Source organism: Balaenoptera acutorostrata, chromosome 15 (genome assembly GCF_949987535.1).
Source record: "Balaenoptera acutorostrata chromosome 15, mBalAcu1.1, whole genome shotgun sequence".
Taxonomy (NCBI): domain Eukaryota; kingdom Metazoa; phylum Chordata; class Mammalia; order Artiodactyla; family Balaenopteridae; genus Balaenoptera; species Balaenoptera acutorostrata.
Window position 1 is genome coordinate 74,948,339 of NC_080078.1, and position 17,314 is coordinate 74,965,652.

General features: G+C 42.6%; 1 protein-coding gene across 4 annotated transcripts in view; it reads right to left on the reverse strand.

Moving 5' to 3' along the window:
* WFDC3 (WAP four-disulfide core domain 3) overlaps nt 1-17,314 on the reverse strand; it is a 121,689-nt gene that overhangs the window by 4,612 nt on the left and 99,763 nt on the right. For 3 of the 4 annotated variants that reach the window (XM_007185394.2, XM_007185395.2, XM_007185396.2), the window contains exons 1-4: nt 16,860-16,999; nt 9,477-9,568; nt 5,166-5,275; nt 865-1,005 (exon numbers count right to left, since the gene is read on the reverse strand). In XM_007185394.2, coding sequence (XP_007185456.2) covers nt 865-1,005; nt 5,166-5,275; nt 9,477-9,568; nt 16,860-16,925 — 409 coding nt within the window. In that variant the 5' untranslated portion in view covers nt 16,926-16,999. Of the gene's footprint in view, nt 1-864; nt 1,006-5,165; nt 5,276-9,476; nt 9,569-16,859; nt 17,000-17,314 lie in introns of those variants that run through there. The other variant, XM_057530023.1, reaches the window with a different exon arrangement.

Sequence of the window (17,314 nt, forward strand, 5' to 3'; positions counted from 1 at the left end):
GCCTGCCAATGTGGGGGACACGGGTTCGAGCCCTGGTCTGGGAAGATCCCACGTGCCGCGGAGCGACTAGGCCCGTGCGCCACAACTACTGAGCCTGCGCGTCTGGAGCCTGTGCTCCGCAACAGGAGAGGCCGTGACGGTGAGAGGCCCGTGCACCGCGATGGAGAGTGGCCCCCGCTCGCCGCAACTGGAGAAAGCCCTCGCACAGAGGCGAAGACACAACACAGCCAAAAATTAATTAATTAATTAATTAATTTAAAAAAAAAAAAAAAAACCTCAATCCTGTAGTAGATTCCTCCTAACAGCTTCTTCCTGAGACGCCTCACATTGTCTTTGGTGAACATTCTCCCTCATTGCAACAAGTAATAAAATCAACTTGTTCAACGACAGGTCCATTCCTGGTGGTCTTTGGCAAAGGGCATTGATAATAGTTATTCGTTGAATGAATGAATCTATATAAAATGCACAGTTCCGTATTATTAGATACTTTGAGTTACCACAAAACCTCCTTGAAGGCCAAAGAATCAGAAAGCACCCCCAGCCTCCAAGCTGACTGAGGTTTATACTTGCCACAGTGCCAATTATACTCGCTTGACACATAGTGACCATGCAGCAAGTATTAATCACTGTGAATGATTGAACACTGGACCAAAGAAGACTAACATCAATAGTATCAGTTGATGTCCACCATGCCTAGACTCATTGTTTGTGTTTGAGGGTTAGGAGTCCCATTAGAGAAGGAGAAAAGCTTGAACCCTGGCCTCTTTGTCCTACCATTCAAGAGAATCGTTCCACCAATTCTGGACAGAGCAGGAAGTAGGACACCTCACAAGGCACCCCTGCTCTCAGCCTGGATGCTACTACCTTCATATGGATCCACGCACTTCTTCCCACAGGCAAAAGAGCAGCACTTCAGGTGTTCGTCGCAGTTGAAATCTGTTTTGCACAAGTCTGGGGCTTTAGTACTACAGGTGAGCCTTTCTTGGGGGCACACTCCTGGCTTCTCTGTAAGAAAGAAATGTCCAAATTCACATCTTTTGAGGGTTTCAGCTCTTCTCCTCCCATGAAAAAAGTGAATAGTGGAATTCTTTCAGCCCTATCCTCTACCTTCAATTCTCAGTTCTCACTCTGCTTGTATTTAGGGACTAGATCTGCCTCACCACTCTTAGCACATTTAGGTAGATCTGAATCAGGAATCTGTGCCCAGGTAGAACCAAAGGGGAAGCATCTTGATCACCATAAGTTTGTTTTTGAAATCTATCAGTGTGTTTCTGTTTTGTAAATAAGTTCATTAATATCTTTTTTAAAATTAGATTCCACATACGAGTGATATCATGTGATACTTGTCTTTGTCTGACTTACTTCACTTAGTATGATAATCTCTAGGTCCATCCATGTTGCCGCAAACGGCATTATTTCATTCTTTTTATGGCTGAGTAATAGTCCGTTGTATATATGCACCACATCTTCTTTATCCATTCAGATTCCAGGGCAGGGGGTTATATAGGGACCAAGACCCCTGCCTTAAATTCAGGAGCTCCTTTCTCCTCTTAAAACTAATTATTATAATGCCTAATTCCTCTGCCTCCTGTATCTTAGTTGATAAGGGAAATTAAATAGTGAGGAGTGGTGGAAATAGGAGTCAGGAGGCCTGGTTCTCGACTCCTTGGGAACTCAAGACCAAGCTGAGTTCTACAGTATGACTTTGCAGTTATCTCTAAACGGGAAGAAATGGTGGAGTGGAAAGAGCACTATAAATAAGACAGTTCTGGCTTCGGAGCCTGACTCCACCACAACAGCTAAATAATCTTGGGGAAAATCTCTTCCTTTGTCTGAGTTATAAATTTCCCATCTGTGAAATGAGAATTATAATCTCTACCTTACAGTCCGTTTCTAAGAATTAAAATGGTGGAGTAGGAAGACGCTGAGCTCACCTCCTCCCACTGGCACACCAAAATTACAACCCTTTACACAGCAACTATGGATGAGAAAGACCAGAAGACTAGCAGAAAAGATCTTCTACAACTAAAGATATAAAGAAGGAACCACAATAAGATGGGTAGGAGGGGTGGAGATATATACTCAAGACATACACCCCCGGGTGGGCAACCCACAAACAGGAGGATAATTGCAATTGTAGAGATTACCACCAAGGAGTGTGGGGTCTGGGCCCCTCATTGGGCTCCCCAGCACAGAAGTCCTGTACCAGGAAGAAAGCCCCAGAATGTTTGGCTTTGAAGGCCAGTGGGGCTAACTTTCAGGAGAGCCAGAGGGCTGTGAGACATAGAGATTCCACTGTTAAAGGGCTCATACAAAATCTCACATGCTCTGGGACTCAGGGCAGAAGCAGCAGTTTGAAAGGAGCCTAGGTTAGAACCACCTGCTGATCTTGGAAAGCCTCCCATAGAGGCAGGAGGCAACTGGAGCTCACCCTGGGGACATAGACACTGGGGGCAGCCATTTTTAGGAGCTTGTTCTACCACGAGCACACTGGTCCTGGAGAGCACTATTTTGGAATCCTCCCTCTAGTTTATTGGCACAAGGACCCAGCTCTGCCCACCAGCCCTTTGGCACCAGCACTGGGACCCCATAGGCCAAGTGGTTAGCCAGGCAAGGATACAGCCTCATCCACCAGCAGGCCAGATGCCTTAAGACCCCCAGAGCCCTCAGCCAACTCAGGACGTGGCCCTGTCCACCAGACGGCCCTGGGCCCAGCCCCCCTACGGTAGTGAATTAGCACTAGCCCTGGGACCCCAAGCACCCTGCAGCCAGAGACCCAGGGATGAAGTTCCACCCACTAGTAGGCAGGCACCAGCTCCAAAACCACCTGGGTCCCTTCCCCACCCATCAGCAAGCCAAAACAACTCCAAGAACCCAGGGCTCTGCAGCCAGAGAACCTGGGGACCAGCTCCACCCACCAGTGAGCCAGCACTAACCCCAGGAACCCCCGGCCTCAGCCATGATGTATGTAAGTCATATCATTATGCTTATCCAGTGTTATATGTCAATTATATCTCAATAAAACTAGAAGGAAAATAAAAGAAGTAAGATGATACCCATAATGCACTTGTCACAGTGCCCAGTACCTGGTAAGAGCTTGGCAGATATGGGTTTGCTGTCTTCCTTTTTAGGGCTGGACTTGGCTTCCCGATTTCAGTGTTGGTAGCAGACAGAATTCTAAAGTTGTGCCCCCAAGATTCCCATTCTCTGGTATGGAATAAAACACTAATTTAGATACTGCTGTGAAGGGATTTTGTGATAAAGTTAAAGCCCTAAGTCTGTTGACCTTAAAACACAGAGATTATCTGAGAAGTCCTGATCCAGTCTGTTGAGTCCTTTAAAAAGAAGATTTTTTTCTGACTGGTAGAGAAGAAGAGGTCAGAGAGATTCAAAGTATAAGAGGAATCCAACCTGCTATTCATAGCTTTGAAGGTGGAGGAGGCTAATTGTCCAGGAATGAGGGTGGCCTCTAAAAGTTGACAGCCAGTAAGGAAACCTCAGTCCTACAGCTGCCAGGAGTGATTCTGCTAACAATCAGTGAGCTGGGAGGAGAACCCTGAGTCCCATATGAGAATGGCAGCTTTGATGGACATCTTAATTTCAGCCTGGTGAGAACCTGAGCAGAGAACCTCAACACATCTTGCCAGACTTCTGACCTACAGGTAATTTGTTACGCAGCAGCAGACAGCTGATACAATGCTTAATGTGGCTCCATGTCTCTAAACTTAGCATCTTTCTGGTGGAACCTGACCAGAGAGACATAATTCTTTTGGATACTACCGAACCTTGGAATTACAGAAGTTTAGACTTAAAAAGACCATATTTATCATTGGTATCAACTTCCTAATCGCATAGGTTGACAACAACAAAAAAAGAGGTCAAATAGGATAATATAGTGAATTGGGGGCAGGTCTGGGACTTCCAAGCCATGGCTCACTCCAGAAGCTCCACTTCTTTGGTGAGGACTGGCCACTAAGAATTTTAGTGCTTTCCAACTATATTTTACTACCCTTAATGCACACTCCAAAGATGGCCTGAAGCTAAGAAGAGTAGATGGTGTCAGCACTCTCTTGTCATTCCTCGACTCATACTTTCCGGGACATCACATCCATTCCCACGATCCCCACTGTGATTCCCATAGCTCCCTCCAGACCTATCCTCTCTTCCAAGCTAAAGACCCTTATATCCAACCGCCTGGTGAAAACACCATTTGGGCATCTAATAAACACCTCTGTTCCAACATGTTTAAAATGGAACTAATCACATAAGTGGAATCTAAAATATGGCACAAATGAACCTATCTACAAAACAGAAACAGACTCATAGACACAGAGAACAGACTTGCGGTTGCCAAGGGGATGAAGGGGAGGGAGAGGGATGGACTTGGAGTTTGGGGTCGGTAGATGCAAACTATTACATTTAGAATGGATAAACACCAAGGTCCTACTGTATAGCACAGGGAACTGTATTCAATATCCTGTGATAAACCATAATGGGAAAGAATATTTAAAAAGAATGTATATCTGTGTACAACTGAGTCACTTTGCTGTACAGCAGAGACTGACACAACGTTGTAAATCGACTATATTTCAATTAAAAAAATAATAATAAAATAAAACGGAGCTGGCATCTCCCCATGCCCAAGCAGCACCTTCTCTCTGTTCCCATCTTGATATTTGGCATGCACAGTTCTAATCTGTTATCAGAACCCTGAGATTCAATTCCCCTCGCTCGCCATCACCCCAGCGTCCTATCAGTCATGGACTTGGGTCAATTCTACCTCCTAAATCTCTCTCCAAATCCCATCTCCTCTCCCTCTTTGCTACCACTTCTTCAGGGCAGCTCCTGACCTCCTCCCATCTCTCCCCTCGACTACTGCACCAGCCTCCCCACTGGTCCTCTGTCCTCAGTCTCCTGCCTAGTGACTGATGAATTTTCAAAAATTAAACCTGGACAAGACACATATCAGGAAAAGTTCGGGGAATAATTTGGTGGGGTGGGGAGCAGGTCAGGGAAGACTTGAAGGGCTCAGAGTGGGTGAGTAGGGCTAGTTCTCTGAAACCACAGTAGAAGTGGCCTCATCTGACACGAGTCCTTGCTTCATGTCTAATCCTCAGTCCCCAAGAACACCTCCTAAAGAACAGCTGAAGCTTTTCTGAACCCACGTTTGACTCTGCGGCCTGGTGATGCAGATGTCTGCTCCAAAGAGAGGGAGAGAAGCAGCAGGAGAGCGACATTCCTCCAGGAGAAGGTGGAGCTCTGTAGGGGAAGGTGCCTGTGGAGGGGGGTGAGAAGAGGGCAGGGATTAGGCACAAGCCAGAGAGAGACACAAGCATCTGCAGAGGAAGCTTAGGGATGATCCACCAATTTCCTCAGTTCATAGATGAGAAAACCAAGATGCATCATGTGAGGTCACGTGGCAAGTAGGGCAGGATCTTCAGTCCCAGGACCCTCCCAGTAGCCCCGCACTCTGCTGGGGTGCTGCATGCTATCTAGCCAGACACTGGCCCATCATCTTGCTCCTGGGTGAGAGGCCACACATGAAGGATCACAGGGATTTTTCTGGAAGAGTTGCAGGGCTGATTTGCCCACAAGCACTCCTGGGGCAACCCCAGGCACTAAGTGAGAATTTTTCTTTGCTCCACTGAACAAGAAACTGATGGTATGGGATTTTCAGGAGGATCTGGGCATATCCCATTAGGTTTTAGTGCCCCAAGTGCCAAAAAGATCCCAGATGACCTTGGGTTAACAAAGGGCTGCCTCTTATTCCTTCTGGTGTTATCCAAGCCTAGGAGCTTATGATACTTTCAGACAACCACATAAACAGACATCTTCCCCCCACTCACTCAAGCCTCCATTTTCTATATGCCTCTTCCTGGCCTTTATGTATATTTTTTTAGTAATGTGAAGAACTGATAATGTCTTACTGCATTACCTCTCTTGGAGTAAATGCATTTCAAAAATAGCAAGAGAGGGAGGAAGGAAGAAAGGGAGGAAGACATAAAGGAAGGGGGGTGAGAAGAGAGAAGGAGAGAGAGTCTTTATGCCACAGTATGCATCTGTATTATTGGGAGAACTTCAGACACTGAGAAAGAGGTCATCTTTTCCAGATCTCCTGAACCCACACTATATGGCTGCCTAAAAGTAAAGACCTGTGGTAATTTATCACCTCCTTTTTTTTTTCAGAATTCTAACCCTGTATCCTCCCCAAATTTTACAATACTGCCTGGACTGTTCAGTAATGGGAATTATGGCCCCAAACACAGGGATCTTGATTTTGGTCACTAGTAGCTATAGCTATGTCTTAGATCTTCAGTTTCCTCATCTAGAAAATCGGAATAATACAATCTACCTAGAAGCTTTGTCTCATTGTGAGTGTTAGACAAGATGGCGTGAAGATTATTTATGAAGTGGTATGCAATGGTCAAAAATTTCATGTTTGGAGTTGGACCTGAGTTCACTTCCAGGATCTCTCACATACCAGCTATGTGGTCCCATTGGCTCAGTCACCTAACCTCACTGAGCCTCAGTTTTTCTTAAAGGAAATAATAATAACACCCACTTCATAGACCTGAGAATTAATTGAACGATTGTGTAAAGCATGATGACTGGCATATAATTAGTGCTTAATATATTTTAGTCAGTAAACAACACAGTGAATGCAAAAAATGGTACCTATCGGGCTTCCCTGGTGGCGCAGTGGTTGAGAATCTGCCTGCTAATGCAGGGGACACGGGTTCGAGCCCTGGTCTGGGAAGATCCCACATGCCGCGGAGCAGCTGGGCCCGTGAGCCACAATTGCTGAGCCTGCGCGTCTGGAGCCTGTGCCCCGCGACGGGAGGGGCCGCGATAGAGAAAGGCCCGCGCACCGCGATGAAGAGCGGTCCCCGCACCGCGATGAAGAGTGGCCCCCGCTTGCCGCAACTGGAGAAAGCCCTCGCACGAACCGAAGACCCAACACAGCCAAAAATAAATAAATAAATAAATAAATAAGAAAATCCTTTAAAAAAAAAAAAAAAAAATGGTACCTATTACCTTTTTAGCTTTTGAGTCTGCTAGTCAAAGACTGTATATCATTACTTCTGTTCCCCCAAAAGATTAGGCAAAAAGCCCTATGATGCCTTAAATTCTTATGATCAAGTCACCCTTTTGGTTTGAAATTTTACCACTTAACCTAGTAACACCTATTAACCACTCTTGAAAGTTAGTTGATCAGATTAGCCTGTAGTCAGTTAGTAGGAAGCAGAGCTCCTGGGATGGGGTAAAGGGAGGGATGTAGATTAATAAGATTGCTAAATATAATACAAGATGTCCAGTTATAATTTTTAGTATATATATCCCATGCAATGTAAGGACTGTGGTTATACTAAAAATTATTCATTGTTTATCTAACATTCAAATTTAATTGGTCATTATGTATTTGTATTTGTTAAATCAGGTAACTTTAAAACAGAATAAATCCATTTCCATTGGAGGGGGATTTGCTTGGGCAAGAGAATTAGAATTCAGAAGTGTGATGGTTGCCACAGGGATGTGTATTGGAACATTTATCCCAACTGAAAAATGAATTCAGTCTTTTTATGGGAGAAAGTCATCTGATTTGGCTGATTGAGGACTGATTTTCCAATTAGATGATTTGGTTAACATTTTTCCATAAATATAGTGAGTTAAATCTGTAGCATCAAAGATTTTTTAAAATATATTTAGAGAATGCAATAAGATCAATGCATTTTATGAAATATATGTTATCAAAGTCTTAGTTAATAGTATTCAAGTTAATAGTATTCAAACTTTCCAACATTTACAGAATGTATAAGATTACATAAGGTGTCTAAGTAAAAGAGTAATGGGTGTAAGCAATAACATTCTTGATCATTTGGCAAATGCTGGTAAAGCCTTTCCGGTAAACTTTCCAGAAATTAAGAAAATCACTTGTGGTTTGTGATCAGTATTCTAATTATCAGGAAACAAATTATTTTCAAGTGTAAGGTTTCAAATTCTATGCCTTAATAAAAATTGAAAGAGGGGTTAATCAAACTGTTTCTTAATATTCAATTAGATCATTAAATAATTTTTGATTATGCAGTATTATGTGATTTTTGGCTACTTGCTAGAGGTTCAAAGCACCAAGCGACATACCTATAACAAAACTCCTTTTGTTTCCGTGTACTTACGTTTCATTAAGGGATGCATTACCTAAGGAATTTTGTTTATCAATAAATTTTTTTATTTATCTGTAGTTTCAATGTATTTATTTATATATTCATTATTATTATGTTATTTAAATAACGAATGGAATGAAAAATCAATCCAGAAGAAAACATTTTATTCCTAAGGTCTTACCGTCACAGTAAATGAAAAAATTAAATTTTAATTTATACTCATGTTCTTATTGCATAGCAGTGTGAAAAGGTCATGAATAAAAGGCTTTTGAGCATAAGATTGTATTTCATCAGGTTAAAAGCCTGTGGGGTAAGAGGAATGGAAATAGCAGTTGAAGGAGAAGAAAAAGTGTTTTAAATTTTCCAACTGTTCAAGTGCTTTTCACATATTTTTTAAATGAATGATGGTGGGTATCAAATTAGTATGGTGTTTTGGTTCATTTGTTAAAATTATGTAGCAGATTTTTAAAAATATTAATATTTACAGCATGTTTGCGTAATGCATTTGAGATTCATTCGTGTTGTGGTGTGTTGTTTGTACCATTTTATTGCTGAGTCATAGTCCTTTATATGGATGTCCCACAGGTTGTTTATCCATTCACTGGTTAATGGACATTTGGGTTTTTTCCAGTGTGGGTGATTATGAATAAACCCCCTACAAACATTTGTATACAGGTTTTTGCATGCACATCAGCTATCGTTTCTCTTGGGTAAATACCAGTGAGTGGGATTGCTGGGTTATATGACAAGTATATGTTTATAAGAAACTGCCAAGCTGTTTTCCAAAGTGGCTGTACCGTTTTGCATTTCCACTAGTAGTGGATGAGAGTTCCACTTGTTCCACATACTTGCTAGCACTTAGTATTGTAAAAATTTTTTTTTATTGAAGTATAGTTGATTTACAATGTCATGTTAGTTTCAGGTGTACAGCACAGTGATTCAGTTATACATATATATATATATATGTTATATATATATCGGTTAAGACAAAATATTGAATATACTTCCCTGTTCTATATAGTAGGTCCTTGTTGGTTATCTATTTTCTATATAGTAGTGTATATATGTTAATGTAAATGTTTTAATTTTAATCATTCTAAAGATGCATAGTGGTAAGACTGCAAGACATTTTAAGAGATTAAAGTAATTAGCTTAAATTTCTGGGACACTAAGAATCTAAGTCACCCAGAATGATGGCAGGGAGATTTCTGCTATTTCCCAAGTTTCCTTAGGACAGTTTCAAACCCAGTGCAATCCTTGGTTCCTGAGCCTGGTTGGTCAGGAGTTTCCCCAGAGCCCCATCATTGAACCTACCTCTTTGCCCAGCTTCCCCTCGTGGCAGAGATTGCTCTTGGCAGTAAACTGAGGAGCATTTTGCAATCAAAAGGTCTACAGATGTCCAGGAGCTGGGGGAACATATGAATTTCCAGGTTACAATCTTTGGAATTACAGGTAAAGGCCCCACTAAGACTCCACTACATCCCACTATGCTATTGCTTCCCTACTGGGAGCAAACCCAGCCCTGTTTCCATGGCTGAGAGCTCCTTGTTCAAATATTCTTCATCCCAATGGCGTGGTGTGTCTCCTGCATGGCTACTCAACCAGGAACGTTCCTTGAGCCTCGGTCCCTGAGCAGAAGACCGTGAGGAGGACAATTAGCTCTGTGGGTCTCTTTAATACACCTTGCCCTAAGTTCAGGCAGAGTACATAGATGTCTCTTCCAAAGACCTAACCTTCTAAATAACTCCTACTCAGTGATCTACGTTCTGATACTGAGGAAGGGCAGTCTCTAAGGGTGGAGTGCAGAGCACTGTATATCTCCACAGTGTAGTTTGAATATCTTAAATCTTTCTAATTCTTTTGTCTCTTTAACCTATCAATAATTGAAAAAGGTGTGTTGAGGGCTCTCAATACAGCCATAGATTTCTCAATTTATGCCTGCAATTTCATCAACGTTTGTTTAATATATCCTGATTCTATTGATTTAGGTAAATACAAATGCATTCCTGGTGAACTGAATCTTTTATCATTATATGGTGACCTCCTCTCTATCCCTAAAATAAATATTCATCTTAGAGTTTTCTATTGCCTGATATTAATCGAACTATACCATTTTTTGTTTTGTTTGCAATTACCTAGACTTTTTTCTATCTTTTTGCTTTCAACCTTTCCAGGCACTTATGTGTCTTTTTTTAAATTGAGGTATAGTTGATTTACAATATTATATTAGCTTCACGTGTACAACATAGTGATTCAAATTTTTATAGATTATGCTCCATTTATAGTTATTGGCTATATTCCCTGTGCTGCGCAATATATTCTTGTAGCTTATTTATTTTATACATAGTAGTTTGTATCTCTTAGTCCCCTACCCCTATCTTGCCCCTCCCCCCTTCCCTCTCCCCATTAGTTACCACTAGTTTGTTGTTTATATCTGTGAATCCTTTTTTTTGGCTGCACCACACAGCTTACGGGATCTTAGTTCCCTGACCAGGGATTGGGCCAGGGCCCATGATAGTGAAAGTGCCAAGTCCTAACCACTGGATCGCCAGGGAATTCCCCAAGTAAGTCTTTTTCTTTTTTGTTATACTCACTAGTTTGATTTTTTTTTTTTAGATTCCACATATAAGTGATATCATACAGTGTTTGTCTTTCTCTGTCTGACTTATTTCACTGAGTATAATATTCTCTAGGTCCATCCACGTTGCTGCAAATGGCAGAATTTCATTCATTTTTTATGGCTGAGTAATATTCCATTGTATATATATATACCACATCTTCTTTATCCATTCATCTGTTAATGGACATATGGGTTGTTTCCATATCTTGGCAATTGTAAATAATACTGCAATGAACTTGGAAGTGCATGTATCTTTTCAAATTAGTGTTTTCATTTTTTCCAGATATATACCCAGGAGTGGAATTGCTGGATCATATGGTAATTCTATTTTTAGTTTTTTTGAGAAACCTCCATACCATTTTCCACAGTGGCTGCACCAATTTACATTCTCACCAACAGTGCACAGGTTTCCCTTTTCTCCACATCCTCACCAACATTTGTGATTTGTAGACTTTTTGATGATAGTCATTCTGACAGGTGTGAGCTGATACCTCATTGTTGTTTTGATCTGCACTTCTCTAACAATTAGCAATGCTGAGCATCTTTTTGTGTGCCTGTTGGCCATCTGAATGTTTTCTCTGGAAAAATGTCTATTCAGACCTTCTACCTAATTTTTGATTGGGTTGTTTGCTTGTTTGTTTGATACTGAGTTGTATGAGCTGTTTGTTTATTTTTTGATATTAACCTCTTGTTGCCCATATCATTTGCAAATATTTTCTCCCAGTCCATAGGTTGTCTTTTTGTTTTGTCTCTAGTTTCCTTTGCTCTGCAAAAGCTTTTATATTTAATTAGGTCCCATTTGTTTATTTTTGTTTCTATTTCTTTTGCCATAGGACACAGATCCAAAAAAACATTGTTATGAGTTATGTCAAAGAGTGTTCTGCCAATGTTCTCTTCTAGGAGTTTTATGGTTTCAAGTCTTGCATTTAGGTCTTTAATCTATTTTGAGTTTAGTTTTGTGTGTGGTGTGAGCAAATGTTGTCATTGTTTTATGTGTGCTCTGCTGTTTCTCTTGACTTTTTTCCCCATTTTTCTTGTTTTCTTAAACTGTGTGCAATTTTTTTTGTGTGTGTGAGATCTTATATTTAATGGAACATTAACTTTAATGGTTTATAATTTTGTGATCGAGAAGATCATTTTGGATTGGAAATTTGGATGACTTCTTAGCTTCATGAACTTAGCTGTCCAAATCTCTCCTCAGGTTTCCAAAGTTCTCAGCCAACATTTCTTTACATAAGTTTTCTAACCCTTTCTCCCTCTCTTTTCCTTCTGGGATTCCAACAATACATAGATGTTTTCTTTTAATTGTGTCCCATAAATACTATAAATGTTCTTCATTCTTTTTCATTCTTTTTTCTTTTTGTTCCTCTGATTGGATAATTTCAGTTGATCTGTGTTCAAGCTAACTTCCACTTGGCCATCTCTGCTTTTGAAGCTCTCGGTTCATTTCTCCAATTCTGTCATTGTATTCTTCAGCTCCAAAATTTGTTTGGTCCTTTTTTTTTTCTTCTTCTTCTTTTCTATCTCTTTGTTGAACTTCTCCTTTTATTCTTATATTGCTTTCCTGATTTTGTTAATTTTTTACCCATGTTCTCTTGTAGCTCTCCAAGCATCTTTAGAACAAAATTTTTAATTCTCTGTTGGGCAATTCCTGGATTTTAATTTCTTTGGGGCCATTTACAGGAGTTACACTCTCTTCCTTTGGTGGATTCACAGTTTCCTGATTCTTCATCTTCTCTGTAGCCTTGCTTAGGTATCTGAGCATTTGAAGAAGCAGTCAATAATTCCAGACTTTATTGACTGACTTCAGTAAAGGAAGACTTTCACCCACAAGTAGGGTCATGACTGAGGGTGCTGTGACCCCAGGTCTAGTGGTGCAGGGTACCATATGCAAGGGCATGTAATGGCAACAGGTCCAGAGAGGGCATGATATTTCTTTGGTTCAAGCTGATAGGGTTCACAACATCAACAGCTGCATGGTCCTTGGCAAGCACAGCAGGGGTCTGCAGTGTGGTCCTTGGCAAGCACAGCAGGGGGCTGCAGTGTGGTCCTTGGCAAGCACAGCAGGGGTCTGCAGTGTGGTCCTTGGCAAGCACAGCAGGGGGCTGCAGTGTGGTCCTTGGCAAGCACAGCAGGGGGCTGCAGTGGCTGCAAAGGCTATTGGAGTCCTCAGCAGCACCTCCAGGTCCAGCAGATAGGGACCAGGGCAAGCAGTGGTGATGGCCAGAGCCAGTGATGTGCATACACTTGGCTTCAGGCGCCAGGTGCAGGTGCTTGTATAGAGGCAGTGGCTGGTGGCAGACACACACATAGTGGTGGGAGCCAGAGCGTGCAGCAAGGTCTGGGATCAACTATGGGCTCACTGGCAGCTACAGGGATCGTGGCTGTTGGCATGCACTACCACAGCTGCTGGGTATTGCCATGGGCACATGGCAGTGGGAGCCTGTAATAACGGTCGGGCTGGGGGATGTGCAGTTGCACAGCTGGAGGGGCCATCTGCAGATGGGTGCAGTGGTGCAGGTCAGTGACTGAAGATAGAGCTTGATCTACGACCACAAGCAGCTGCAGGGGCCCTGACTGTCAGGTGTGTTCCCCCATGGCTTCACTGCGTCCCCTGGGTTGTGCACACTGCAGTGGAGGCCCTTGATGGGCATCCGACCAGCGGCATGCAAGTGCACAGCTGGAGGGGCCAGCCCGGAGCATGCGCACTGCAGTGAGGGTCAGCCACGGGGGTCGAGGTTGGCATCTTGCAGTTGTGAAGCTACAGAGGCCTGGGCTGGATACTAGTGCAGTTTCTGGCCTCCACTGGGGACAAAGGGGATAAGGAGTGGGGAGGGACTCAAGTGGCCGGTGTCAGTGTATGTAATACCTGTGTGGCAAAAGCTAGTGAAACCTGCAGGGGTCTGTGGCAGATATGCTGGCCTTTGGTTTCTTTGTGGATGAAGTCTGCTAGGTTTGTCTGCAGAGCAGGTCACCATCCACCAAGATCACTCCTAGTGTGGGGCTGCTACTGGCGGCCCCTGCTTTCTTCTTTGTTTCTAGCTGTCTCTATGTGTCTCAGCTTTGCCAGTCTGGGCGGGGTGAAACCAAAGCTGGACTTTTACGAGGTGTCCCAGAAGGCTAGGGAAGTTGGTCACTCACCCTGCCCTTCCTTTTCTGGGGAGGGGAACTCTTTCTAGCTGGGAGATTTCCTCTCAGTACTGGGTACTGAGCAATACCAGCTTGGGGGATGGGATGATGTAGGTTGTCCTCCTTTCTCCTTTTTTTAAAATTTTTTTTATTTTTTTTTTGAAGTATAGTTGATTTACAATGTTGTGTTAGTTTCTAGTGTACAGCAAAGTGATTCAGTTATATTTATATGTAAGATATCACTTATATGTGGAATCTAAAATATGCTACAAAATGAACTTATTTACAAAACAGAAACAGACTCACAGACATAGAGAACAAACCTATGGTTCCCTTCTCTTCTCAGGTGGTCCTTCTCAGGTTTTCTGCATTGCTCAGTTTTCTTAAGTGGACTCCAGATCTCTCCCAGAGCTGTTTTTGTTCACGGATAGCTGTCTAATTATTGTTCTTTGTGGGGGAACAGAGGCTGGGGTCCTATGTCACCATTTTATTGACATCATTCTGTATCCATATGTTTTGATATGTCATATTTTCATTCTTCAGTTCAAAATATTTTCTATTTCCTATCATGATTTCATTTTGACCCATGGTTCCTTAGAATTGCCTTGCTTAATTTTTAATCATACGGATAATCTTCCAGTTATTTCAGTTTATTTATTTCTAGCTTATTTCCACAGTGGTCAGTTTGAATTTCCACTGTAGTCAGTTTGATTTCAACTTATTGACATTCGTTGAGACATTTTTAATGTTCAAGTGCTCTGGGAAAGAAAGTATATTCCACGGCAATGCTGAATTCTTTTTGATATGTTGATTAGTCACTTTTTTATTTATGTTGTTCAAATCTTCTATATCCTTGCTGATTTTGGGGGGTAGGGAGCAGGCGGTTCTTCCTATTTTATCAGTTACGGAGAGAAGTATGTTAAAATTGTCAGCTGGTCAATCATTCTTCTGGCCATGGCAGGCCAGTTTACTAGGGACCAATCCTTCCAGCAAAGACAAAATGAGATCCCCTGGGGGACTCCCAGTCCACACCTTTGAATACCAATCACCACCTACTTCCAGAGTGGGTTAACTCCAGGCTTTGAAGCTAGACAACCAAGTACAAAGGTTCAGTGTGTTCCTAGCACACCTGGGGGTGAATGAGAGTATTCTATCTGCCAAGTGATGCCAGAGATTTTTCTCAACCGCTTCTTCTTTTAATTGTTCAGCAGGGAACAGTTCATTGCTTTTGTCCTAAGGCAATCATCCCCTGCTGGCCCAGGAGAACACTAAGGACCTGTCCTCCGTCACGCATCTCACTTAATGTTCTTTCTGCACAGTGCCTCTCCCCAACCTTATTGCCCACCAGACCCCTTCCTTGAAGCACATCTTGGGCCCCTGACATAGATGTATTTCAGGAAACTCAAGTACGGAGGTGTTTGGAGAATGGGGTCTGTATATTCATTCATCATCAACTTGCTGAGTGAATTTGAATAGGTTCAGTCACCTGTCCGTGCCTGTTTGTTCTCCTTTGCTAATTTTGGCAAACAATACTTATTCTCTGCAGGTTTTATGGGTATAACAACACAGACCAAAAAGGAAAAGTTGGCAAATTAGAAATACTAGCGTCATAGAGCTTAATACCAAAGTCATGATCCAACATTTTCTGCACATTCATCTGTTGCTATTGGAGGCGGAGGGAGGATAGGGTAGCAAAGCTTTCATGTCTTCAAGTTCCCTTTCCCTCCCCCCCAAGTCTATATTTAATCTGGTCGAGAAGGAAAAGTAACTATCAGAGGACACAGGGAGGGGGAAGGGCAAACTGGGACGAAGTGAAAGCATGGCATGGACATATAAACACTACCAGATGTAAAATAGATAGCTAGTGGGAAGCAGCCGCACAGCACAGGGAGATCAGCTCAGTGCTTTGTGACCACCTAGAGGGGTGGGATAGGGAGGGTGGGAGGGAGATGCAAGAGGGAGGGGACATGGGGATATATGTATATGTATAGCTGATTCACTTTGTGATAAAGCAGAAACTAACACACCATCGTAAAGCAATTATACTCCAATGAAGATGTTAAAAAGAAAAAAGAAAAATAACTACCGTTTGAGGTATTCCAGTTCCTCCCTATCCTTCAAGGTAGCAACAAGCATCTCTTCTTCCAGGAAACCTGATGCCACAACACATACCAACTCCTCTGTCTTCTATACTTTCATGCACTGACTGCCTATCCTTTGGCTCCTTCTTGTTATGTCCCATCCTGGTTTCTACCTGTTTGGATCATAAGACTTAACCCCTTCTTGGGGTTATATGCCAACAGATAGAGTTAGTGACACCCCCATTTATGTAGACTGGCCCTTGCCACCGTCTTGGGCACATAGTAGGCTATAACCCTCTGAAGGTTGCGTATTCCTTCTAGGAGTATTTACATTTGAAAATATCCTTGTAGATCCCAAATGATTGAATAAATAATAGTAACACATTAGATATTGTCCGGGAAGAGAACTAAGGAGGCCAGTGGCATTTCCTTTCCATTCTACACCATTGGTCCTATCACCTTTAGGTAAGATTACAATTCCATGGATTAGCTAAATCACAGGTCTGAGATAATGGGAGAAAGGCTGCCCCAAGTTATGGGGATCTCAGAGGAACAGTGTTTTCTGTAGCCTTAAGAACATCCAGGGATGTCAGTCAATGGACAAAGAAGAGTAGAATCCAGAATTCTTAGCTAAGGACATCAAGCCCCTAAAGGGTGAGAAGGCAGGGAGATCCAAACTGGGAGGCAGGAGTTGGGGGCTTGGGTAAAGTGGGGAAGGGGTGGTCAGTGAACGAAACGGGGACTATGGAAGAAGAAACAGAGGTCTGGTTTACTGTCACAGCTTTTTTGTCAAGGAATTAAAGCCGATAACATAATAGCTTAGGGAAGAGGGTTGGCAGAGACATTGCCCTGGACCCACTCTCCTACCCAGAGCTGAGGCAAGAGGATGACCCTACTGGAGGTCATGACACATTCTTGCAAAGCCTCCCACATATCCTCCGACTCTCACTGGTGCTTTGTGGGCTCAACAGTGGACAGGATGTTGCTGATTTTGTGATCTGGACTGCTGCTCACTGGAAGAGAGAAGGGGTAGGTACTCAGTAGTCACACAATCCAGAGAAACATGTTTCTATTAAACGTTAACAGATCCTCCCAAACCCTAGGGGCAGAGATGTGTTCTATGGTGTAGGGAAGGCTCACACAAGGCTTCTCCTGGGATATTTTAAGTCAACCATGAGCAAGGAGACATAAATGTCGGACCTCCTGAAGTTTGGATAAATCAGGTAGACGCATAGGTGGACAGTGGGGACTCAGATGGATGAAGAGGCATGGGTGCCCAGGTTGCATTGCACATTGGAACAGGAGATGCCGAGTCTCCTGCT